This window comes from Dunckerocampus dactyliophorus, chromosome 14, assembly GCF_027744805.1.
Source record: "Dunckerocampus dactyliophorus isolate RoL2022-P2 chromosome 14, RoL_Ddac_1.1, whole genome shotgun sequence".
NCBI classification, from domain to species: Eukaryota; Metazoa; Chordata; class Actinopteri; order Syngnathiformes; family Syngnathidae; genus Dunckerocampus; species Dunckerocampus dactyliophorus.
Window position 1 is genome coordinate 2,570,434 of NC_072832.1, and position 26,333 is coordinate 2,596,766.

General features: G+C 40.8%; 1 protein-coding gene across 13 annotated transcripts in view; it reads right to left on the reverse strand.

Moving 5' to 3' along the window:
• ryr2b (ryanodine receptor 2b (cardiac)) overlaps positions 1-26,333 on the reverse strand; it is a 105,019-nt gene that overhangs the window by 55,759 nt on the left and 22,927 nt on the right. For 12 of the 13 annotated variants that reach the window (XM_054798385.1, XM_054798386.1, XM_054798388.1 and 9 more), the window contains 34 exons: positions 25,572-25,686; positions 25,302-25,462; positions 25,006-25,165; positions 23,888-23,974; positions 23,154-23,380; positions 21,245-21,458; positions 20,637-21,167; positions 20,321-20,521; positions 18,475-18,586; positions 18,193-18,333; positions 17,666-17,942; positions 17,481-17,595; positions 17,270-17,402; positions 15,916-16,019; positions 15,712-15,847; positions 15,461-15,647; positions 15,272-15,380; positions 14,701-14,821; positions 11,605-11,774; positions 11,117-11,337; positions 10,587-10,677; positions 10,376-10,522; positions 8,980-9,143; positions 8,798-8,876; positions 8,624-8,713; positions 8,279-8,416; positions 7,218-7,295; positions 7,054-7,129; positions 3,816-3,939; positions 3,252-3,367; positions 2,012-2,088; positions 906-1,027; positions 685-734; positions 502-562 (listed from right to left, as the gene is read on the reverse strand). In XM_054798385.1, coding sequence (XP_054654360.1) covers positions 502-562; positions 685-734; positions 906-1,027; positions 2,012-2,088; positions 3,252-3,367; positions 3,816-3,939; positions 7,054-7,129; positions 7,218-7,295; positions 8,279-8,416; positions 8,624-8,713; positions 8,798-8,876; positions 8,980-9,143; positions 10,376-10,522; positions 10,587-10,677; positions 11,117-11,337; positions 11,605-11,774; positions 14,701-14,821; positions 15,272-15,380; positions 15,461-15,647; positions 15,712-15,847; positions 15,916-16,019; positions 17,270-17,402; positions 17,481-17,595; positions 17,666-17,942; positions 18,193-18,333; positions 18,475-18,586; positions 20,321-20,521; positions 20,637-21,167; positions 21,245-21,458; positions 23,154-23,380; positions 23,888-23,974; positions 25,006-25,165; positions 25,302-25,462; positions 25,572-25,686 — 4,935 coding nt within the window. The remainder of the gene's footprint in view (positions 1-501; positions 563-684; positions 735-905; positions 1,028-2,011; positions 2,089-3,251; positions 3,368-3,815; positions 3,940-7,053; positions 7,130-7,217; positions 7,296-8,278; positions 8,417-8,623; positions 8,714-8,797; positions 8,877-8,979; positions 9,144-10,375; positions 10,523-10,586; positions 10,678-11,116; positions 11,338-11,604; positions 11,775-14,700; positions 14,822-15,271; positions 15,381-15,460; positions 15,648-15,711; positions 15,848-15,915; positions 16,020-17,269; positions 17,403-17,480; positions 17,596-17,665; positions 17,943-18,192; positions 18,334-18,474; positions 18,587-20,320; positions 20,522-20,636; positions 21,168-21,244; positions 21,459-23,153; positions 23,381-23,887; positions 23,975-25,005; positions 25,166-25,301; positions 25,463-25,571; positions 25,687-26,333) is intronic. The other variant, XM_054798387.1, reaches the window with a different exon arrangement.

Below are 26,333 nucleotides of genomic sequence, written 5' to 3' on the forward strand. Positions count from 1 at the left end.
TCCACACATTTGTTATTTGTTCTTAAAACTGATTGGACATTCATAGATCCACTTAATGAGGCGCATTCAAAGAAAAAACATGTTGTCTTGCTGGAACTGACATCATAGCGATCATGTTGGTTGAATACATTTTATTCAATTCAATCAAGTATTTTCAAGTCATCACAATAAAGTCTGAGTCAGGTCCCAAGTCACTGATGTCAAAGTCTTTGCTAGGCCCCTGGTAATAGAACCACTGCAAATGAGTTCAGCTAGAAGGACGGCAGCTTCTCTTTTATGCTAAAAGCAGGTGAGCTGACAAAATCAATCATTTGCTTAAACTACAAGTGCCGCGCTTCAGAGGTGTTTGCCTTTTGTTATTACCATTTAGGTCGACTGGGTGTTTTAAGTGGATCAATGAACCCACCAATTTCGTCCTCAGACGGTGGTTATGAGACACTCATGAGAGACTGACAGAATCAATTACCGAGGCAGAATGTGACATGAGTGCCACCTAGCTACCTGGCATCCAACGCTCGGGCCAAAACATGGAGGCAGCTTGTGACGACTGAGGTTTCATTTCCTGGAAATAAGACAACAGATTACATCAAAACGGTACACACGTGCAGAAAACATGAACTGTAAAATACAATAAGGTGAAGGCCAGGGCGGGCTAAAGCTTATTTTTCCCCACATTGTTCTTACCAAAGAGAAAGAGTCTGTGTCTTACTAAAGCCGTAAGTTTACAGAAGAGGCTGCATGTGAGAAGAAAGAAATGTCATGAAGATGCACAAGAACAAAATGAAAATGATTATTCAATGCAAACAATTAATTGGGAGCATCCCACAACAATAAGCAGGAATAAATCAACGTTAAATAAAGTGTGTAGACATTATGAATCCTTAGTGGATGGGGGTGACACATGCCTTGCAATCATTTCTTTCTCCTTTTTGGAAGCGTGGCTTCCGTTGGTGTACGAGTAGAGCGATGCAGTCAGGAAATACAGCCGCTGGCTTTTCACATATTCTCCCAAAAGAGGAAGAATGACCTGTGAAAACAGGAAAATCCTATTAAAACAAAAATCAACAAAAAAGTGTTACATTTAAATTGCTCCAAGAGGTGGTGGAAAAGTTAACCCATTCATGTCAATGAGACACACTTTGAAACGCACCACCCACTGTGTTTGCACATCGGTTGCGCTGCGTTCGTGTCAGTACACGTTGCATTCACATCAAGTTCACAGAAATTATGCGTGCCACAAATTGTGAACAGTGGTCCGCCCCTGCACACACCTGGGGCTCAAACCAGGGTCTACAGATGAGAGTTGAGCAGCGCTAGCGGACAAGCTCACAGCCCGAGCTGTTGATCGTCGCCCAGCATGGACCTTTAAGGTGTCAGGGTGTGAGGTTTACTCATACAGCCATCCCTGCCATCCTGTTACATCTATTCCGCTTCCTCCCACATACCAAAAACATGCACAATAGAATAACTGGACACGTCCACAGGCGTGAATGTGAGTGTGGATGGTTGTTTGTTTATGTGTGTCCTGTGATTGGCTGGTGACTCTCACTCTCAAAGTCAGCTGGGATAGTCCCCAGCTCACCCTAATGAGGACAAGCGGTATTCCATTAAAATTCATTCATTTAGTCATGAATGAATGACTAAATGTGACACAGAGTCATGCATGGTTGTGTTAATAGTAGCATGTTCCACGTGAGGCATGACTGGGTGTAACTCAGTGTGTCCCGTCAACACAAAAATATCTCTTTCCATTTGCCGCCTCCTCTGCGGCAGAAGTACGTGGGAAGCTTTAATCGATGTCATGATGGCAATCGACACGCCCACATGGATTTCTTAAATGGCTAAATAAATTACACAGCCACAAAGGATTTTTCAGAGAAGGCATTACCCATAGCAACCATTTAACAAAACTAATTAGATGACATAATTGGAAATCTTAACCAAAGTCTCTGCATCAATAATAAAGATTGCATGTTGGATTGTAGAAATGGTCTTGATATGACGAGCAAACCTTGAGGAAAAACTGAACAGGTTGCTGGTGTGATGCTCTCTCTCCTTTAGAAGTCTGTCCTCTGGCTTGCATCACCTCTGGAGACAACAAGTCATGTTAATATACGTAAATAAATACAGCATCCAATAAATTAATATAGAGATTGCTAGCTGCTAGCGATCATACATGCTGAATGAAGGCAGAAGTTACGTGGCTGTAGGGCGTCTGGAATACTGTAAATGAATCTTCGGTTCATGCAGGACGACGAGGAGGGATGTATCTTAACAAAAGGTACAAAAACGCTACAGCCTAACGGCGCCAGGGCAAGCCACGATCAGAGGCGTGAGCCACTTAATTTCTTGTGTCCAATCTTATAAGTTCATCATTAAAATTCAAACAAAATTTGAACTTTGAGAGTGTTTAAACAAGAGAGAAATGTGATCAAATGTTAATGCCCGTCTGAGAAAAGTGTATCAAGTGTATGATGAGGGCTTTTACAGCCTTAAAACATATAACAGTTGTACAAAACTATAGTTGGCTACCTTACGGATGTCACTTATTGCGGGTTATTTTGGGAACCTGTCTCCCGCGATAAACGAGGGAACACTGTAGATAAAAACAACCAAAACAACGGATAAAGTTTTATTTTTGGAAAATTAGGTTGCGGAAAAAGTTCTAATGTTACGAGAAAAAAGTCACAATTTTACAAGAATAAACAATACTACTATAAGAATAAAATATTTGGAAAATTAAAAAAAAACAGGAAAAACAGGAAAAAAGCAAAGATGGAAGTTGATACTAATAATAGGCTTTTTCACCTATAACAAAATGCTAAGTTGCAGCTTTTTCTTGAAATATATATAACTTCTTAGCATATCTACATGTGTTGATTTACTAAATATCAGTGGTGTCACTTGCATTTTTCATTTTTCAGTATGTGGACCTCGTTGAAAAAAGTTTATACACCCCTGATATATGCAAAAAATAAAATATTACATGATGTCCAAAATGGAATAATAACGTTTTGCACTTCAGAAACTCTATTTCAAATAATGTCAAATCCAAACCCGAGGCGGGTGAATGCAGGCAGTCGCTCAGCATTCATGCAGTCAACTGATGAAGTGTGAGTGCACACAGCTCAGTCCCACATGCAAAAAAACTTGCATCATGTGGATGCCGTGGTGTCATCATATTTTACCAATACTGTCACAGACTTGCTTTTATACCGGATCACTTTTTTTTTCTCCATTGAAAATGTTACCCAGCTCCTGCATGTGCTCCTGGGCGTCCTCGGTGTAAAAGAGCAGGCGTTGGAGGAGAGCGTAGCCAAAACAGTTGGCGGTGGCTGGAAAATCTACATCCACTTTCTTGCGATCCCTGCGGAGTGATAGTAAAACACACTAGGAATTGCAACGCTGCAACTCACATACAGTACACTGAGCCAAACAGGCAAAGAAATCGAAATATTGAGAACAATATATAGCCATGGAACTGTAAATAGCATTTGTGGGTTGTGCTAAAAATACTTTGAAATACATGCTGGTATATATGTAACACATATCTGCAAAGTTTTATAATCAATAGACAAAAGCTCAACGACTTATAGACAATTTGCATTTGCTAAGTCCCGCCCGTTATGCTTGATGGTGGCCAAGTTTTACGACCAATCTTGATCAAATTTTGCACACGTGCTCGTCAGTCCCCTAAAGATGTGCACCAAATTCCGTGGTGATTCAGCTAAACACCCTTAAGTTCCAGTGAGTGATTTGTAGAGCATGTTGAGCTGTGTGAGAAAGGAGAAGAAGATAGTTTTCAGTGTCCTCACCTCCACACTGTGTATCCATTGAGCTGAAGGAACTTGAGCACGTCCTGGGCTCTTTGTCGGAATTTCGCCTTTTCCTTTGCAGTCAGCGTGTCGTAGGGCACAAGGATCGCCTGCCCACTCCCCCCTGAGGAGGCACACGGGTGAATCACAATATATTAGAGCCGCGCATATCCGCGATTCAGCCTTCGCGGCCCTGCAAATTCGCACATATTTGGCCCAAAAAAGACGTTCATTTAATTTATTTAAAAATCCCAAAACACATGTCATTCACCCTAAGTCGTAATTTATAAAGACAGCGGCGCCTCGGTTTTCAAAGGCCACAAAAATGATTGGCACAAATATGTCTCGGTTATCATACGGCCAAACGGCACACCTAACAAAATAGTCGAGTGCCAGAGTTGTTACACCTTTGACAGATTCCAGCCAGGAAATCCTTTAATCATCTCTATTCTGTGTGTGTGGGGGGTTTACTTGCTCATAGAACAAACACACAACGATGAACAACTCTGTATCTGTCTCCCTCCTTCCTCCTGTTGTGCGACGTTCAAGCACACTGTGTATTTCTGCGTATTTCTGCGTGTTAGAGGAATCTGTGCATTTTTTATTTAGGAAGAAATACGATTGAATTCAGGAAAGAACTTGCCGCAATGCATGAAGGAGGAGTCTGTTACAATAGGATTGTGATGTAAAGGTTCCTAGTTAACACAGGTTGCGGGGGAATGGTTTAACTGAGACACATAACAGCCAGTGTGTTTAATGATGATCTTACAGCCTATTATTACTAAAGAAAAATGCATATTTAAGCAAATTGTACATATTCTTGTACATATTCTTAACCAAAATATAAATATTTTGGCATTCAGGCATTCAGAAGACCGGATATGTAGTGTAATATTTGTGACTTACGGAGCGGGGCCTGGGAAGTGACGTGTGTGACAGCAGCTAGTTAGAGTTGACTGTGTTTAGCTGAGTGTTAGCATTGCGGAGAGTGCGAGTGACTGACGTGAGTTGTGGCCGACAGCAGCTCCTGTGTGAATGTTCACTGCATATGTGTTCTCTGCATATTAATAAAGCGATTAAAGTGCATTGTGAGTCTCTCCTTAACCACAAACAGTATTCTACACCAGTGATATGCTGTGAGGTTCTTGTATGGTGAGGTACTGTACGCTGTCAATGCTAACGTGTGCCTCTATGTTATGTCATATTTATGTCTAAGATGTCTTATTTTCTATTGTTATGTCTACCATATTGAGTAATACAAATGTAAAGCTAAGTATAGGGGTGTTATTTCATGTCTACAGGACTCATTGTTAAAAAAAAAAAAACTTATTTAGAAGGTTTTAAAGAGGTTTTCTATGCTCTAACTACAAAAATATTCCACTTATAAAGAAGGAATCCTACTTTGTTTTGTGTTGATATGTTTGATCGACTACATACAGTATGATTGACTTTTTCTCTTGCATGTGAGCTGGATAAGGTCGGAACGTATGCTATTAATTGAATGGGCCTTTCAGATGAATGGCATTGCTGTGACCTTCTGTTGGGATAAACCCTGCCCTAATCAATCTCATCTCTCTCTGGGGGGGTGGACTATTGCAATTCCTATTTTCTTCTGCAAAGTGGGTGTGTTTTGTATAACAATTCCATGAAAAGAAGAAAATACCTTAAACAACAATTTCCTCTTTCAATAAGTAATACTAAATTGTCCTTGAAAAACCATACAATAGATAAACCACTTTCAGCTACCTCTCCATGTAATTGCTTGCCATGGAAAAATAACCACTGGTCACTAACAGTATGTGCCAAGGAGAAACCAGAGCTTGAAAACCATATTATGTTATTAACTCATTCAATACCAAAGACATACAGTATTTATAAGTTTTTATTTATCTCAACGCCTGATCCTGACAACGTATTTATACAACAAGAGGGGATGACGCAACTCCCCATGAATGGATTTCACTTCAAAGCAATTTTAAACCATAAAAGCGGCCACAAGGTGGCAGAAGTGCATTTGATAAGAGCTCGGCACAGATCATGTGGATGGAAGAATCACACATGACAGGTAGGAGGACGTGAGAGAGCGTGGAGTGGGCACGTGCAGGCGCGCACACACGTGCGCGCACACACATTATTCATTTCCAAACGTGACATTTGTAAATAGTCGATGTTATATTTGAAAATAAGTTATTTTGATGTAAAACAACCCCTTTTTTGTGCTGTTTATGTTGCTATAGTTGTTTAGATATTTGAGCTGTCACAAAAGCAAAACACATTTGTGTCAAAGTGAAACTTATGCTTGAAATGCGGGAAATGATGAAAGACGGGAGTCTAATCTTGCTTTAGGTATGTTCCATGTTTATGTAGCCACAGAACACAATATTCCGTGCACCTTGAAAGATCAGTCCAAATGGTCGGTTGTCTTTTGAAAAATGGCTGTCAAAGTCGTTGAAATACGTAAACGGACAAAGACAAGTTGGTATGATGAAAGCAGTGTGCCGTCATTGTTCAGTGGAGATGTGGAACGAGGCTACAAACTGGATGTCGGCACGTGTTCGAGTCCCGGCATGGGAACACCCACCCATTGGAGATGCACAGTGCCAGTCCAAAGCCCAGATTAAAAAAAAAGAAAAAAAAATGGGAAAACTGCACCAGATAGGGCATCCGGCGTACAAACTAAGCCTCGCTGTGGCGACCCCTAATGGCAAAAAGCCAAAATGACACTGCAACACTGTTGATGCCATTATGTCACAAGTGTCAGGCATCAATCAAATTCAAATCAGTAAAAGGACAGGAAAAAATTTCTGTGATGATTTCAAATGCATGAGACTCTCATGTTCCATCCCGTAATTCATTGTGCACTGCCCTCTGAATGAAAGCTGCAAATGAATCCTGCAATGCATCTCTACTGCAAAAACCTTCGAGCCTGTGAACAAACTTCTCTTATTAGGGAGAAGATTTTGATGTTGGACGCTTTTTATTTCAATGGTTTGAGCTCAGACCTCCTGCCGTTTCTTAATCATCTGGAAAAATCTTTCAAGTTCTGCCGTTGTAGAACAAAAGCTCAGTCCACAGGGCAAAAGCTGGGCAAAAGGATTTTGCAACGTTTCCGTTCTCTACCAGACTGTGGCATGCATATATTCTCTGATGTGCGGAATGAACACAAACTCATGCACAGAGAGCATGAAAAAGAGGAAACAGTTACGATTAAAGGAGAGCAGAGAGATTGTTATTGTACCTGTACTCTCCAGTTCCAGTTTCTTCTTCTTAGCCCAGGAATTGTGGTAGTTTTCAGCCAACTTTTCAGCCATAGCCTGAGAAAAATTAACAATTACATCTCAGATGGTAAAGATCTCACAGTGTGCGTTAGTTTTATAAGCCCAAACCGCTGACATTACTCACACACTGATCCCAAGTTAAGTTAATGCTACTCGTGTCCAAGGGTTTGGGGCTGAAGGTTGAGGCTCCTTCGAAAGACAACTAAGATCAAAAAGAAAATGTGTAAATAAGCCGTGACTTGTGAAGTTGCAATCATGAAGTAGTACAATTCAGGAAATTCTACCAAGATTTTGTGGAAAAAAATGCGAGTCTATTGCGGTTAATATTGGTTAAGCGATTGTTGCAGGCTGAGAAATGCCACATGCGTGCGGCGTTCTCGCATGTGGAAACTGTTAAAATATGTATTTCAGAAAATGGTATTACTAAGATAGTCCATCATAACAGGAAAAAGGTTCAGGAAACAACCAAAAAAACGCAGAGAAGCCACCTCTCTCTGCGTTTGCTAACCCTGGCGATATCGTCGAGTGGAACCGAACATGGACACGCTCCGGTTTACAATGAGCGACAACAAGCACAAGTTATTCTAAAATGAAAGTTAAAACCTTATTGGAACTCGAAAATGTGAAATGCAGAGATTTGGCATTTCCTCATATCACGTCATCTAAATGCTCCAACTGTATACGTACCAAATTATACAATAAACACCATTCAATAAATACCAACAAGATTACAAAGCCTGCTCTGCTGCATGAAAACAAAAAGGAAAAGTAACACGTAAAAGAGGGGAAAAACCCTTTATTAAGTTTAGAGTAAATAAATTGGAGGCTAACTAGTTAGCTTGCGAGCATGCGATGCAGCCGTGTACGTCTCTTGTGACCCTGCAGTGATCCCGTAGCCTGCACATTAGCAATGTGGTGTAAACACAGAGTAATAGGAGTGTAAAGGTGACTACAGGCGTGTTATTTCATGTCTACATAGCTCGAATAATGGTTAGAAAAAAAAAACATATTTAGAAAGTCATAAACATGTTTTCTATAACTACGAAAATATTCCATTTGTTAATAATGAAGGCTACTTTGCAGAAATTCACTTACCGTGGTCGGGTCTGGAACCAATTAACCACGATAAACGAGGGACGACTGTACAGCAAAATACGGTGATAGTAGTCTCATACGTGCACACACCTGTCCAGACTGTGGGATTCTTCGCGGGCAGGTGTGGAAGCCGAACACATCTCCTTCTTTGGTGCGCTCGATGGTCCACCCAAAGGCCAGCATGCTTTTTATGGTCTCCTTAATGGCCCAGCGGTATGCTTCCTTGTCCTAGCAGAAAGACAGATACCTCTCGTGTGAAGCTGAAATTTGTCAGAAGGGAAAAGCAAAATCTATTTGAGCAATTGTGATGTACGAAGTCATATAGCAAAGCTCTGGAAGGAAGGTGGTGATTCATACAAGCAATAATTCAAAGGCCAAGCACTGAGGCTTTTTAATCCTTTACATAACGTAGAGTGAGCCTGTAGGTTTTGTTACCTTTTCAGCCAGAGCCCTGTATGGCTTGAGGAGAGGGTGAACCTTGGTGTTCTCACATAGCTGCTCTCCGTGAACCCAGCCATTGGCAAACTGACAAGACACAGCGCATTACAAGAGCACGGAGACATTAGCATGAACGTATACCTAACACACTTCTTACTGTATGTCTACTACCTTGTCTAGCGACCACTTCTCATGAGTGTGCTCTGCGTATTTGTTGACGGCAACCTCAAGTCTCTCTGGCACGGACACGCTGGAGAAACAAAATGCATGCATCAGAGACAGCTACTAACATATGTAAATGGAGTCCACACAGTAAACTGTCCGTAAAGAAACTTCATCAGCATCTGTCTCACTTGGACGTCTCAACAGGCTGTGGGTCAAAGTTTCCGTCTGCGTCCAAGGAAGTGTTTTTGTCTGTTTGTGATACACAGTTTGGGTCCAAGTGGTCGGGAGGAAGGGCCTTGGCTACCGCAGCGAGGCATTGGACACACAGTTTAGATAGTTCAGGCTCATGTGGCTGTAGAAGAAACAGGAAATAGGTACAGGAAGTAAAGATGTCTCTGTAACCATATACAGTACATTTCAGCAATTCATCATCTTAAAAAAACAATACTGTAAACTTGGATATGCTTTCAGAGTAGTCAGTGTACAGCTTGTATAGCAGTACAGATTTACTGTCAACTGAAAATGAGTCAATACACTATGGAATAGCTGGCAACACAAGTGAGCGCACCTCACAGTCATCGTGTCCAAATTGCGTCCTTGGTGTCAATATTTAGCGTGAGGACCATGGTTGTCTAACAATGCCTTAATCCTACTGGGCAGTGGGCATTTTCGGTGTAATGTAAATCAATACTGCTATAAAAGCTGTACACTGATTAGAGTAAATTACATCCCAGATTACTTTCTACAGCACCCACTGATGGCCGCACACTGAAAAAAAAGAAAGAAAGATAGCTAGCTAGATAGACTAATACATAGTTAGATAAACAGACTGACAGATTCATCTCCGAGAGAAATTCACATTTCCAGCAGCTCTGCAAAAATGTTAGAATAAATCGTTTCAGACTTTCCTGTTATGTAATTAAACATAAGTGGCCATACTATTATATATAGCACTAAATGCACAACCCTTGTGACTAAGAGTTGCAAGATTCAGGCTCAAAGTAAAAATAGTTTAACTGTTCACGACTAAAAACAACACCACATTAAAATCAGGCTGTACAAAATAACACCATAAAAAGGCATAAGGCTGTCAAATATGATCATTTTCAAGACTGGTTTCTACCTATAATGTACACTTAAACATGATCCATGTTTCAACAAGTCAACAGTAAACTGCTGGAATTGGAAACATTGCACATCTCATATACAGCATGTTCTGTTCAGTGGTAGTTCCCCCAAGATGCTTCAGGATTCTGTGGTGTTGTTTGATGGAAGTCAGGAATGTGCTCATGAAAGCCATTCGTTGAAGTTCCCATGTTCTCAATGAGTCAGTAAGCGTGTCAGAAATAATAACTGTGCCAAAAAGGAGGAGGATTTCACTCAACTCCCACAGCCTTCATTTATTGGGTGTGAACTCCGACAAGTTTTCACACAAAAAGGTGGGTGTTTCATTTCATCTTACAAGATCACTCTTAGTTTCAAATATCTGCTACAGTATAAGTTTTAGCCTTTGTGGGAAATTTACTTGGTTGGAGGCTGTTGGAGTCAAACGTCATGTTAAATGAAGCTTTGAATTGCCTTTACCTTCTTTGCCAGTGCCTTAAACACGCCCCAGAAGAGTTTCTGAGACAAGTGCAGCTCTTCCTCCGAGGCAAGGCTCTGGTCCCCCTGCCCTCCAGATAGGGAGTACTGGTAGTACTTCCACCTCTGCTCATAATGGCTGGTCAAAATCTGTACAGGGAAGCAGGATGTAATGTAGCTTCAGGTTCAGCTTTACGTGTGTTTTTGCAGCTACCTTCAGTGGTATCTTGCTGTGGTCTGTGAGAGTGGGGAGATCGAAGACGAGACGTCGAAGGAGAGGTTGCATCATAGCTGGTTGGAGTTCACTGAGAAGACATAAGTAATGCACTTTACTTGGCGGAAAGGAGTAGGTTCTTTCTAGAAAAAACATAAGTGTGTTCACACTGAACTTTAAACTGGACCATATTGTGTACAATATGGCTTCAGTGATGCGCTGCATCCAGTAGGCAGGATGACTCATTAAGCATTGACTATCATATCATTAGGGAATGAGGAATCTAATTAAGAATTGTCATTAGCAAATTAGTAAATGATGTCCGAATCATGGCAAAACATTACTGATGCCTTTCAAACAAGTAGCAAAAGCAGTGCAGACAGGAAGCAAGTGCAGTATCTTGTCGTTTGTCCTCAGCTTCCTGATAGAATGTTTGATTTGGTCTGGCAGCGGAATAAAAAGTACCTTATCATGCAGATAAGGGTAATAGCCAACTACACTCAGAACCCTGGGGCTGTAGGATGCCGTACTTGCACACAGCCAACAAGCAATGCTCAGTTGTGTCCCTCTGGGCCTTAGTCAGGCTCGCAGTCCTGGAGAGGCTGTAGATAGCCTGGATCAGAGAATCCATCAAGACAGTGTGGTCCTCCAGACCGCAGAGGAGAGTGGAACACTTGGCGAGCAGCGGAAGCACAGCCGAACACAGGTATCTGTTGAGGGCCAAGGCCATGTCGGTGGATCCAAAGTCAACCTGCAGGAGGGTTTATAAAAAAAAAAAAAAAAAAAAAAAAAAAAAAAAAAAAAAAAGGGAAGTGTGACTGTGTTATTGAATGTATCTATTGGAAAACAATAAACCAGACAATCCACTAATCATTGCCTGGGTAGGTAGGAGGAAAAGGACATTGCTGCTGGTGGCAGGCTGCAGTTTGAATCAATACTAGGTCACAGGTCACGCTTTCACAATGAATTTCTCCAGCCAATGACTCAGGCAAGTGAGTAAAGGTTCACTGAAGCTAACCGTGTCGAGAGCGACTGCAGTCTGAAGGTCAGACAGAAAGCCAACTTGGAGGAGGTGGATGAGGAAGGTCCGCTTCTCTATGCCATACACGCGGTCCAGAAACAGAACCATAGCCGCCTTGTGGTCCGGGCAGAACACTGTCGATAAGTCAGGCTCAACCACAGAACCATCTGAAAGAAAATGTAATGTCATTTTCACTGACATCTAATCCTAAAGGTCCCCTACTATGGAAAAGTGAGATTTGAGCCTGTTTTTACTGTATAGTTCTGCTGGTCCTGTGCCTTATAGTCAGGTGTGACTTATATATCAATATATACACTATATAACTTAACCGACTGACATGAACCAAGAAGTGGCCATCGACAGCCGTAAGAAGGCGCTCTAAGCTTGCGACAACCACATGCTGCTCCTGTACCTCTACGAGTCTAATGACAGCCCCGCAGAAGAGGAGACGGCATCTTCCTCCTTCATCTTGTTCAGAAGTGACACCTAGGATGAACAATTCAGTGATGTGGAATGAAATCGGGAGCTTGGTGAACTTGCTTACCGGTAGCTTACTTGTGGGGCTTGCTTGTTACGTTCATTTACCCCATTCAGCCTCCCAGGTATGTTCTTAGCTGAACAACTGTTAATGTGTTATGTTAACATACCGGACACTGATTCAGCCTGTTGTTCTGTGTGCTATTGTGTAGTTGAATAACTTGCCTTTCCAGATAAAATGTCTGTTCTTGGTCTTGAATTTTGTGAACTATATTTCGGGTAGTGACTTATGTGCCAGTGCAACTTATTTACAAGTTGTCCCTCTCAAGATTAGGCCCTCATTCTATCACGGTTTTTCAAAAACGAATAAATCAATAAATGATGGCTGTTTTGTGGTTGAATACAGCCTATTATTAGAACAAGAAAATGCACATTGAAGCAATTTGTACCAATTCTTGGCCTAAATAAAGCATTTTCAAGCATAAAAATATCTGAATGAACTTAAATACAAGGCAGAAGCAGAAAAAGCATTCTAATTGTGGTCGTAGTATTCTATATTTGCCATTAGGTGTCAGTAATTATTCAGTGAGAGAAACACCAGATGTGACGGCCATTTATTACGTGTCTAAATGGTATGACAATCTGCACAATAATAATAACATAATAAAACATGGGCTACTGTTGGGGCCACGACAAGCTAAAACTCAACTCTGAACCTCCAACGTCACTTCCTGTCCTCCACACATCTGTCCGCCATCCACTAAGGTCCCCTAGTGAATGCATTTACTATGACACTGCTCAAGCAGGAGTTTTATTTACATCTTAACTGGCTTATTTATCTTTTTTTTCTATTATACAGTCAAACTTGTCTATAGCGGCCACTAGAGGAAGTCTGCAAAAGTGGCCGCTATAGACAGGTGGCCTCTATAGACAGGTTGGCGTCCAGTTTGAATTTTGACCAGTAGAGGAAAAAAAAGAAAAAAAGGGGGGAAAAATAATAATAATAATAATAATGTTGACCAGTAGAGGGCACTGCGGACTGCGGATAAAAGTTGTACAGCACTACTAGGCTTGTTATTATCATGGTTCATGGTTTTAATCCTGAACATGCATATGAGTCAAACAGTAGCACATCACATAGTACAATTCACAATTTTGCATGTCCAAAAAGGAGTAGGAAGAAGCAAAGCTTATTTAATCCTACCCCTCATCAGTTTCACATCAGTTGCAATACATTTATTCACCTCTTGTTCTTCCAAGTGTACTTTGTAGGTCTACATGACAATGTAGTGCAATCATAGCCAAGGTTTTTACTTACTAAAAGGAAGCTAGAGGCTTAATAATAACTGATAGAATATATCCACGACCCACAGAACAAAGCTGTGCTAGTAATGTCTTACGCTTGTTTTTAATATTTTACTTTTTATACGGCAGAGTTGTCATTACAGCTTTAGTTCATCAGGAAGTGACGGGAAGTGACGGTGGGCGTCCCGAGCAGGAGAGCTAGGCTCAGTGCTAGCTGTGAGTTTGGAGAGAGTTGGGAAGTGTGTTTATGTTGGCGCGGATGTAAAGTCCTGCAGTGTTCTCCGCTGTTAATAAAGCCATTAAAGTGCATCGGCGACGTGAGTCTCTCCTTCTCCACAACAAGCGGCATTACAGTATTGACCAGTGCACACCAGGAAATAAACGGTGTCATTTCTTCCAGGCATTGGCTGGACAGCTATGTAGTGGGGCTTGTTTAACCTTTGCCTTGTGGGCAAGCAGGAAGGAGAGACGATGCTGAGAGATGTGTGTGACGGCTTCATTGATTGAAAAACCAAACTTTTTCGTGCATGAAGCTTCTACTTGAGTTGGTAATTTGGCTGCTATATGCAGTCAGATATTGACCAAGGGAGACAAAATGGGTGGCCGCTGGCCGCGTTGGACAGGTGACTGCTATACACAGGCTCTATAACATGTAAATTTGCTGCGGGGGATTTTTCAGTGGCTGCTAGAGGCAGGTGGCCGTTCTATAAAGGTGGCCGCTAAGACAGGTTTGACTGTATTGGGTAATACGAGTGTAAAGCCATTTAAAGCTGCCATTACAATACATTGATAAGACAACAGCCACCGCAGGAACCACGCTGTCCAGAAAAAAACAAGGAACTACTTGTGTGAGTTTCTTACCTTATTTATGTCTAATATTTCTTATTTTCTCTGATCATATCCACTATATTGGGTAACACAAATGTCAAGGTGACTATACAGGTGTTATTTCATGTCTAGAGAGCTCTAATAATATGAAAAACCTTATTTAGAGGATCGTAAAGAGGTTTTCTATCCCATAACTACAAAAATATTCCATTTATTAATATCGAATCTTACATCGCGGAAATTAACTTAGCGTGGTCGGGTCTGGAAAGAAATGAACCGCGATTAATGAGGGACGACTGTATGCTTGTTTTTCCTCTTTATGACTGATGTGACTTATACTCTGGAGTCCGGAAAATACGGTAAAATCCCAGCATCAAAGCGAGATTTTGGACAACACACTTCCAATACACGATGGTGGGATCACTGCAACTCTTTAATTGATGGAAAAATATTGTAATATGGGACCATTAACTCCTACTTGACCTTTTGACACAGACGGGACTTGAAAAGAGACGCTAATGACACCCTCAAGATCCTGGATGGGTATGAGCGACCTCAGAATGGCTCGCATGCGGATGGCCTCTCCTTTGCCTCCTTGAATCAGCTGCAACATTTCAGAAAATACAGGAGAAAGTGAATGCGGTGTACAAGTGTGAGATGATGTGTACTGTACACATGGATAACGAGATAGGGAAGTTGGAACAATGTTTTATTTACAAGCCTTTGGCAAGCTGGGACTACAAGTATATCTTTGTGAAAGCTAGTGATGTAGCTCTTGATGTATTCTTTTTATCTGTTACATGTTCTCTTGCTTTGTACTGCTATTGTGTCCAAAAGAAAGATATTTCTTCCACTGGACAAGGCAACAAAAAGCAAATATAATTAGACATGACGTCAACGTCGGAAACCCTTTGTGTAATGTAAAGAAAATATATGCGGACTTCGGTGAAAAGCAAGTAAGTCTGTGGCTTTGTAGCCGCGCAGTGTTTCTCCATTAGGCATTATTGTTCGAGGCACAAGCAGATATTAATGTCGAAAGGACAAAAACACCCACTTGCATTTCTGGAGCACAGCGCCCCAGCAAGTCAATGAGGGCCGAGTAGAAGGTCATGATGGCGTGGCCCATATGAATGAGGTCATCCTCACTGTCCTGCACAGCATCTCTGTTACAGCAAACAGTTATGACCATTATCAGCTTGCCAATGATTGGATAAAGTGGTTCAATTAACAAACTGTGACTGACAGTGTTGCATTTGACTGGTAGGCAGTGCAAGGTCCATCCTTCGACAGGTCTTCTGATATTCGGATGGCTTCCTCCATCGCTGCTAGGAGACCGTTCCCTCCGTCACCTCGCAGGGCAGGGCCAAAACATTCGGGTCGACGAATCAGCAACCTCAACACCAAGTAAGCGTTCTCTTCCACACTTTCGCCTGTGGTCAAGGACAGGAAGATTCATCTTGCTTTTGAATATTTTGGATGTTCTTTCAAAGTTACCATTGCAGAAGACAGCAAAGCGTAGAAAATCCAGGTAACGTTCGCCCTCCACAGGGTTCCATCCGATATCAGGGTAGCCTTTGGCCACAAGCAGAGGGCAGCTTTTAAGACCACAGCCGGCAAGGTAGTGCACCACCTGGATATCACAAGACAAGTGGAAAGAAAGGCAGATTGTTCATAGGATGCAATGAACATTCAACTCACCTTCTCTAGGTCAGGTTCCCTTAAAGCTAAGGCCAGCTCGTGATTGTCCATGACAGAGGCTGCTGCCACGTCCAGAGGAGTGGCCCCACGCATGGATGGTGAAGCTTAGAGGAAAAAAAATATAACACATAACTCAAACAGTATGACCATGCAAGCACAGAGGAGAGAAAATGTATCATTTATTTCCATTTCAAGGCCATTACACGTGGGATTAGACCAAGGGTGTCCAACTTTTTCCAGAGAGGGCCATGTAGTGAAAAATGAATGATGCAAGGGCAAACAACACATGTAGATATGCTAAAAAGTTATACAGTATATATTTCAAGAAAAAAAATGCATCTCAGCTTTGTGAAATAGGTGAAAAAGCCTGTTATTAGTATCAACTCCACTCTTTGCTCTTTTTCACCCATTTTTGCTGTTTTTTTTGTTGAATTTTTCAACTATTTCCTTCTCGTAACATTATGACTTCCAAAAATATTATAACCTTTTCCCCAAACTAAGCTCTGCTTTTTCCTATTCCTTTTCAGACATGATGAATTGTGCAAATGAAATGTAACGTGACGTTCCTTCTTGTAACTTGCTACACACTCTGAAACAAATAAACATACCATACCAAACTACTTTTACCAAAATGAAAATTTTATTTTGTTTTGTTTGTTGCTCATGTTACGACTTTTAAAAAAATACCATATTTTTCCGTACTATTTTTTATTTGAACAGACATACAAGTTACATTGGAATGCATCACATATTACAATTCACAGTTCCAAAAGGAGAAGGAAGAAGCAAAGCTTATTTAATCTTACCCGCCAGCCGTTTCACATCAATTGCAATGCATTTCTTCACTTCCTGTATTCCTAATGTACTCCTTGCTGGTTTAAAATACACGGGAAAATGGTAAGGTAATGTAACAATGTGGTGAAATAGTAGTCAAAGTTCTTGTCACCGTAAATAATTCATATGACAATCATAATAAATAATAAGTATAAAATATACATAACAGAACGTAGTTGGATAATGGGTGAGTACTGACAATGACATTTTCATTATATTTGACTTTATTCTTGTAAAATTACAGTAGTTTTTTCTATTGCTGCTGTTTTTGTTTTTTCCAACAGCTTCTTCTTGTAAAATGTATTATTACGACTTTATTCCCATAATATCATAACATTTCCCCAAACTAATTTTCCAAAAATTACAACTTCATTTTGTTTTGTTTGTTTCTCATAATAGTATAACTTAGAAAAAATTATTTTGTTAAATACTACTACTTTTTTTTTTTTTTTTTAGTTTACTTGTTAAATTACATTTTTCAAATGCGTTGTGGGCCAATAAAAAAAATGATGAGATGTACCCAGTCCAACACTGCTGTTTTCCAAGAGGTAGCTGAGGTGGTCAAACAGGGCGCCCTGGTTGTGTCGGCTTATGCGGCAGAAATAACAAAGGAATCGGCAACAGCTGGCCACCATCTTGGGAAAGGAAATCTCCTAGCAGGGAAAAATAAAATATCCATGCAAAGCTGGCAGCTGAGAGTCAACGTCATACTTTTTATTTCAAATACTGACCTTTGATTCTTTCTCTCCAAGAACATTGACCATCACTTGCATCACTGTCTCATGCATCCCCAGTGCCCTCATCAAGTTGGGATGTTGATAGAAAACCTTATTGTTCATTATGTCTCTACGAGTGGCATAAAAAGGAAGGATTAAAGTTTGACAAGAAATAAACAAACAGCATAATCTGCTCTTACCCGAGTCGCCTGATCATCAACTTTTCCTCTTCTTTCCCCATTCGAACACTGAGTAACGAGCGGATTTGACCCAGTGAGGACAGCAAGGTCATGGTGTCTTCCACCGAAGCTTGGCTGATCGTGTAAGCTTTGGAAAGAGGGGCCGCCATTTGCCCACCCAGGCCCTGATACTGGCGGTGCAGCAGTGAGAAGACAGCCCTGATCAAGCCGGGGTCCTCCATCTCAGTCTCTTGGGCCCAGTGCAGCATTGTTTCTGATATTAACATCTGGAGGAACTCTGAAAAATGGGAACAACAGGTAAGAAAAGTCGAGTTTAAGGAAGGAAGTGCAACTTCTACTATATGACAAGGGGGCCAATCGATTGTCGCTGTCCCTGACCAAGGGCTAGGCAACTCATTACATACAACAAAATGACTGTGAATGACTGTAAATTAGGGGTGCAACGATACACAAAATTTTAAAAATGTATTGTGTGTCTCCTTTCATTTTTACACCCAGACTCACCTTCTAACTACACACGTACTTACTGGGGCTCTGTGGTCTATTAGCCTCCACTTCTACAGCCGCCCTCTTCTGTCCGAGAACTCTTGCCGCAAGGCTGAAGAGTTGATCTTTCACTGACAACTCAGCTGACTCGCCCTCATCCGAGGCGCCGTCCAATTCAATCCCTGCACAAAGAGCAGTCAAATAAAAATGAGTCTCGCTGACAGATAATCACGGTAAGCGCCTTCTCATAGCTTCTTCTAAATTTTCCAGGGCTCAGTGAGGATGAATAATGAAGCGCGGGAATATAAAACAGGGGATACGACCGCAGTGCGTGTTCAGAAGATGGTGGAAGTCTTGCAGGAGCTGTCGGGTTTCCGCCGGGCATGGGCAGTTCTCTGGCTGGTCACCGTCTCTGAAACTCAGAAGCATGTTGATCTGGCGTAAACAAACAAAACAAGAATGTCACTGTTAAAATGAGAACTTGGGAAAATAAAAGACTAAGGCTATGTTCACACTTGTTGTTCAGTATGTTTTTCATGGGACCAAAGGCTGCAGAGCAAAGACCTAACTAAAATGCCGTCTGCTGGGTTGATTATGTAGACTATTATTTATATTTATATTTATATTTATATTTATATTTATATTTACCAGCTTAAATTTGACAAAAAGCTTCTAAATTATATTTTTTCAAAAGTGCTGTTATGTAATCAGGAGAGAGCACAGCAGAGAGACAGCACTTCCACCGCATGTTCTCTTTCATCAAGGGGTGTCCAAAGTGCGGCCTGCGGCTTTTATTTTAATCAGCCAATGGCACATTCTAAAAAAAATAAAATAAATAAAAACAAAAAAACTGCAGCAAAAATAGAAAAAAAACCTGCAGTAATTTTACAAGAATTAAGTATTAAGTTGTAATATTTTCAGAAAAAAACATTAATATAAATAATAAATAAAATTAAAAATAAAATGAATTAATTAATTACATTACAAATAAAATAAAGTTGAATTATGCCATTATTAAAAATGCCATTATTTTCTAAAGTCATCATGTTATGAGAAACAAAATAAAACAAAAAATAGAGTTGCAATAATTGAAAAATTATGTTGCGAAAAAAATTATATTATTATTATTATTATATTATATATTATTATTATTTTGTGAATAAAGTCTATACATCATGGCAATAAAGGCATAACATTACAATAAACTCCAGCAAAAATAAAAAATAGCAGTCATTTTACAGTAATTAAATTGAAATATTTTGAGACAAAACATAATTTTAAAAAAATCAAAAATAAATAATACATAAATTAAAATTAATAAATTAAAGTTTAACAATTTAAGAAAAAGCTGTTATTTTATAAAGTCGTCATGTTATGAGAAATAACAAAAAAGTCACAATATTACAAGAAAAAAGGTGCAATTTTACAAGAATTAGGTTGCAAAATGATGAAAAAACAATTATTTAAAAATAAACAATAAACTAATTACATTACAGATACAATTAAAGTTCAAGTTGAAATATTAAAAGAAAAAAGCTGTTATTTTCTGAAGTCGTCAGTTTACGAGAAACTAAATAAAACAAAAATAATGTTGCAATTTTTGGAAAATTAGGTTGCGAAAAAGCTAGAATATTACGAGGATAAATAGGAATCAAGTCATAACGTTACAAGAAAAAGGAAATGTAAATGTTGAAATATTTGTAAAAGTGTAATTATGGAGACAAAGTTGATACTAATGATAGGCTTTTCCACGTATATCAGAAAGCTGAGATGCAGGCTGTTTTTTTCTTAAAATATAGTATGTGACTTCTTAGAAGTGGCCCATCCAAGCCTTAATTTTTCAGTATGCCGCCCTCCATGGAAAAAGTTTGTGCACCCCGTCTTCCATTTTGTCATTTCTGCATGCTTTTTTGCTGCCATTTTAACAGGGGTCCATGTCTTTGCTCCATGTAGGAGTCACGTTTGAGCTCAAGAGAACCGAACCGCACCGGAGTTCGCTTGCAAGCCGACCATCTCTCAAGCGGTCTCGGTACTGACCAGGGCACGGATGGAGGTGTTCACACTTCCATACTAGCAGAACAAATGCATCAGTGCTCCTCTTCATCAAACCACATATGACACGAGCCAACGCAGCCTAAAAGAAGTATAAACTAGTGTGAGTCATTCAACCTGCTCTTGTGGAGGCGAGCGGAACTCCTTCGTCTTGCGTGCAGTGAGGGCAGCCGACATGTTGAGCGCCTGCATGACTTGTTTGTAGCGGAAGCGCTGGTTCTCCTGCAGCTGAGTCACAAAATTTTCCGAGAAGCCAACCACAGCTTCTACCCTGTGGCGCACCTGGATATCACACAGGTAGGTCAGCACGTTGCAGAGCTGGAGGGAAAGAGGTAAACAAATCAGTTTGTGCGGATGGATTATGAAAAAAAATAAATAACAGTGTGTGTGTGTGTGTGTGTGTGTGTGTGTGTGTGTGCGTGTGTGAGATCACCTCAAGTTTGACCGTTTCTGGAAGTTTCATTTGCAGCAGTCCCTGTTTTGGATCATCTTTTCCATCTTCTTCCTCCACAAAGAAGACTCCGGGTTCCATCAGTTTGATGACCTTGGCCAGGTCCTCATCAGTCAGCACCCCCATTATCAGAAGGGTGCTGAACAATTTGATGAGAGGAACCAGCAGAAGCTCTATACTGCCCCCTGTAGGGTCTCTAACACCCCAATGCACATCCCACACGGCTGCAGTCAGCATCTCCACTGTGAGGCTCTTCAATATATCAAGAGGAGGTTCTGGACTGTCACTACAGGCTATTTCCCATTCCAACCCATCACTCCTGACAAAACAAGGCCTGGAGAACTGCATGCGTGGTTTAAGAGACGTGCTTCCCCTAATGCTTGGGATGCCCAAAGGAAGTTTCCTCTCGTCAAGACTTGAATAAAGGGTGATGTCTCTGGTTTGGTCTGTCATGGGCACAATGTATTCATGGTTCATCATGAGGCATGCAGTGGTGTAGCTGCTGAGGTGAACCTAAAAAAGACCAAAAAAACATGAAAATTCATTCCCAATAAACACACACACACACACACACACACACACACACACACCTGGACAAGAAGCTGGTAAAACGCAGAACGGAGCAGGCCATGCAGATGGGGATTCTGGATGGCGTGAAGGACTTGGGACTGGTCCACATGGCTACAGATGGCATGGCAAACTCTTGTGTTGCCAAGCGCACACACGGCACAGTAAAGCAGGAGGGTATGGTACTGGAAAGTCAACAGGTCCTCAAGTTCGGACAGCTCCAAAATGTCCACACACCTAACGTCATAAAACGTAATCATTGATCAATATCAGATCTGCATGTGTAAATACAGTAGTACCTCGGTTAACGTCCGCCCCGGTTAGCGGGTTGTTCAGTTAACATCCAAAATTTTTTATTACAATTTTGTTTGTTTATGCCGCCATCTTGGATCACTCGCCCAAGACGAAATCCTGCTATACTTGCACGTGATCCCGCAATGGTCTGTGGGCCGCGAGCACCATTTTTAAGGCAACAGCGTTCGTTTACGTCAGAGTTGCTGCTGCCAGAGAGAGATACACAACGTAACAGACACACGGAACACACAAAAGAGAAAGGTCATGGACCGTACCGAGACAAGGGTGCAAGACCTCAATTTTACGGCTTAAAGAGAAGACCGTCGTCATTTCAGAGGTACGTAAAGAACACACGGCCGCGCTGTGTCCCACCTCCGTGTGGTGGTGCTTGTTTGCTTTTGACTAACGTATGTTGATCTGCTGGACAAATGAGTTTCCAACAAAATATATTTTAAGACTGGAATCCATGGTGGAATTGAACGTGAACATAATTCTTTTATGTATTTTACAGCAGCTGGATCTTTTGCATGTATGAACACACTCGAGGGCAAGGAGGAAGTGAGAGAGCCTGGAGGAGTGTAGCATGCAGAAGGTTACACATTTTAGGGAAATTTTAATGCATGCACACACACATAGTTTAGTCCCAAATGTGAAAAACTGAAATAGCTCATGGTATTATATTTGTAAATAAATTGTTATTTTGATGTAAAACAAGCCTTTTTTGTGTTGTTTATTGACCTGTCAAAAAAGCAAAAAAATGTGTCAAAGTGAAAGTTCTGCTTGAAATGTATCTTTTCACAAAAAGCGTTTTTTTCTCCCTTTTTTTGTTGGGAACTGATATTTCCCTGAAACTTACCTATGTTCTACTGCTGATTACTACAGAACGGAAATAGGTTGAAACAAACGTTTTGTTTATGACTAAAGATGGGAGTCTAATCTTTCTTTTAGTAGGTCCCATGTTTACATAGCCGTAGAGCACAACATGTTTATATAGCCATAGAACACAATATTCTGTGTGCCTTGAAAGATCAGTCAAAATCGTCTAAAATGGCCGCTACTGAAGGAGTTGAATTTTGAAAAATGGCTGGTATTGAATGAGTTAATGACGTTAACCAAGGCACCACACGTAATTCAAATCCTTCACTTCACTTTGTGATCACTATCATAGTTCATCATTTCATGACTACTATTATGTGTGACTGTTTCAATGCAACATTCTCATTGTGGTTGTTGATATTATTTTGTCCTTTCCGTCAGGGTCTTCATAGTAGTCACAGACATTTTATTTGCTGATGTAGTCCTGTATGTTTCTGTTGTTCTGTACTTGTTGTCACAATTGTTGTTGCTGCTGTTGTCCTTATCTCTATCTTATTTTATTTTTTTTGTCCCCCTCTTATCCTCTTTTCTTTTCTCTTCTTCTCTGTCCCCTCCTGCTCCGGTCCGGTCGCTCCAAATTTGCTTAATAACAAGCATCTAAGTCAAATAAATTCTGTATAACAGGGGAAGTATATATCACACTTCTCCCTGGCAGAGTAAAACTGTTGAGCACTAGAGGGCATTTACATCTACAATTCTATCTGCCTTAAAGGCTGGACAGGACAGGGGTAAAAGAAAAAAAAAAAAACCTTCACTTCAGACCTGTTTTCTTCAGGGATTTGAAGTGTCATGACTTGAAGAGGCTCAAGGCATTGCACTCTCCAGCCGTGGCTGTCATCTGGACGATCGATCATCACGTTTAATGTTCTGTCTGGCATTCGGGTCCACAACGCCCGGCTCAGATGCTGGACCTGAAACCTGGGCGGGCACTGAGGCATGGATGTCGTTCGTAGGCTGCGAAGTAAACCGGCTGACAGCGGCATCGTATTCTGGGTGGTTGGGAAGACAGGGAAGCATTGCATTAAATGTAAAAGTAACGCATTAGGAGGGTACCCTGTTTCACATGACTCCCTAAGCTGCTTTTAAGTTTTACAGCTCTCTATTCAGAGGTGCCAGTGTATTGACACCCTTCTCTAAATCCTATCCACTTTGGGGGAAATACTGATAAACACTGCCGAAAGTCAGTGCGTATTCACCTTCGTAAAGTAAGCACCATGACAACTGATGATAACCTTACCATATAAAATGGGATGAAAATCTCATTTTTCATTCTGCTCAGGTCATAACCGTCAATTCTAATGGTTTGCGACCAATGTGTCCTCCTTTCATCATGGTTAACAGAGTTGCAGAATTGAATTAACAGCTATTAGCCTCAGCCAAGGAGGGAACAACACCACCGGGATGTGTGTATTGTGTTTGGGGATGCTGACTGGTGTTAATGGAGGTCTGTAGTGAGCGCCGATGGTGTTACATTGCCTTTCACGGGATTCTGTTACCTTGATGCGTCCCAGTTCAAACTGGAACATGTTGCTGGTGGTTGGCTTGATGAAGACAGCGGGAAACAGCTTTGTACCGGCCTCCACCTGATTCATTCACAAAATGCAACACTTCACACACACTCACCAGAATCAAAATAATATTATTATTATAAAATCAAAGTTCATATTTTTGTATTTACAGAATAGAAAACCTGTTTACGACCTTCGACATAATTTTTAAAAACATTATTCGAGCCCTCTAGACATACAATAACACCTTTACAGTCACCTTTACACTCGTATTACCCAATATAATAGATATAGTCAAAGAAAATAAAGGCATCAACAAAACTCGTGCTCGTGTGTGTGCTTCAATAAATGTCTTCCGGACCTGTGGGCAGGAAGTGATGTCGGGGATTCAGAGTTGAGTTTTAGCTGGAGTGCGGCCACAACAGTACCCTTCCTGCGATGGCTATTGTACTGGCAGCTTTAAATGACTTTACATTCGTATTATCCAATGTAGTAGACATAATAAGAGTAAATAAGCCATGTAAGACGTAAACTTGTGTGTGTCACAGTAAATGTGTTCCCTAGGGGACCTGAGTGGTGGGCGGACAGATTTGTGGATGACAGGAAGTGACGTCAGAAGTTCAGAGTTGAGTTTTAGCTTGTTGCGGGTTATGGATCCAACAGCAGATCTGTGTAATTATTATCATGATAATGTGATTATTAATTGTTGCGAGATCATTTAAACCCGCAATAAATGCCTGTTCTGGCTATCACGTCTAGTATGTGTTTCAAATATTGACACCTAGTGGCCAATGTAGAATACCAAATTCACAAATACAATGCTTCTTGTGCCTTGTATTTGTATTTTAATTTGTGTTGTAGTTCATTTAGTTACTTCATTTAGCCTTATTGATGCTTGAAAATACTGAATTTAATGAAATATACATATATTTTTTGCTAATAATTGGCTGTATTCAACAATGAAACAGTGATTATTTATTAATTAATTAATTTTTGAAGCTCCGCGATAAAGTGACGGCCCAATGTTCGAACCGCGATGTAGCGAGGGACGACTGTAATCAGTTATCACAATATGACAATTTAAAAATCCCAGTGTTGCGTACTACCTGGTAGAAAGTGGCCATCTCCACTCCGCTAGAGGTAAAGTTCAGCATCCCAGTGGCTGTGTCGATCAAACAACCAATTTCTAGTCCGGCACTCCTACGACTGCGAGACAAACCTGTTGCCTCTCCGGCACAAACCATGTAACAGTTACTCCTCTTCACGCTGTGGGAGTGGAAAGGTTTGACATTATCAGGCAGCTTGTTGGCCATTTACATTGGATTGAGCCAACAACATGGAGCACGAGTAACTGCATTTATTGCATTTATATGCACATCCAGCCATCTATAAAATCACTGACCTCTCCTGGACTTTGCCGCCGTCGTCTCCGAGGGTGACGGTCACTGTGAAGCTGTTGTCAGCGTCAAAGTTCATGTCATGCTGATGAAAATCTGCGGTGACCCAGCCCACCCACACATTGAAAGGCTCTTGGCCTGGAAGAACTCTCACTGAGTAGTAATACTGCAACAGAAAGACCAGGAAAGATATCCAAAATAATGATAATAACCATCAAATGTACCATTATAAAGCTGTTATGAGAGACTAGAAGAGGACGGTATTAGACTCTTACTCTTGAGGCTTGAATAAGGTGATCAGAGTTATCTTTGTCAACGAGGACGTCTTCCAGAAGCCGAGCAGAGGAGTTGTTGCTGACCAGGCCTGGTTTGGTTCTCCTGATCATGAACCTTTAAAGAACACAAACAAACATCAGTGTGGGTTTCTTCAAGAGACATGGACAAATCCATGTTAGCATACAGCAATCCCTCGTTTATCGCAGTTAATTGGTTCCAAACCAGGGGGGTATTCTGCAAAAGTGGCTCAACCTACCCAGGCTTTGTGCACAAGATGCAAGTCAAAGAAACCTAAATTCCACAAACAATATTGAACGGTACTTCAACGGTGGTTATCAACTTACTTTGCCAAGACCGGTTTTCGGCTTTGTGCTAAGAGCGCGTAAACATGAAAGGGGGCGTTTGATGTCATATTATTCTTCCTACCTCAAAGTGTTTTTCCTCCAGAAAATGTTGTAATATAAGACGACTAGTGGGTTGAGTACTCACGCAAGAACTCCTGTGATATTTACATCTGCTAACATTAATTATTAATATTTCATATTGCATTTTATTCCTGGTGCTCGCATGAGCATATTTAGCGCATTCACTCGGCTAAAAATCTATTCCGCTTATAGATGGATAATATCATCATGGAACCCTTTTTTTATTTTTATTTTTCTCCATGTCCCCTCGGGAACCTCCTAGGTTGTAAATAAATAGTGACGCCATCTCCGAATTAGCTAAACAGTGAAACAGTGGCACTTTATCCCATTTTAAGC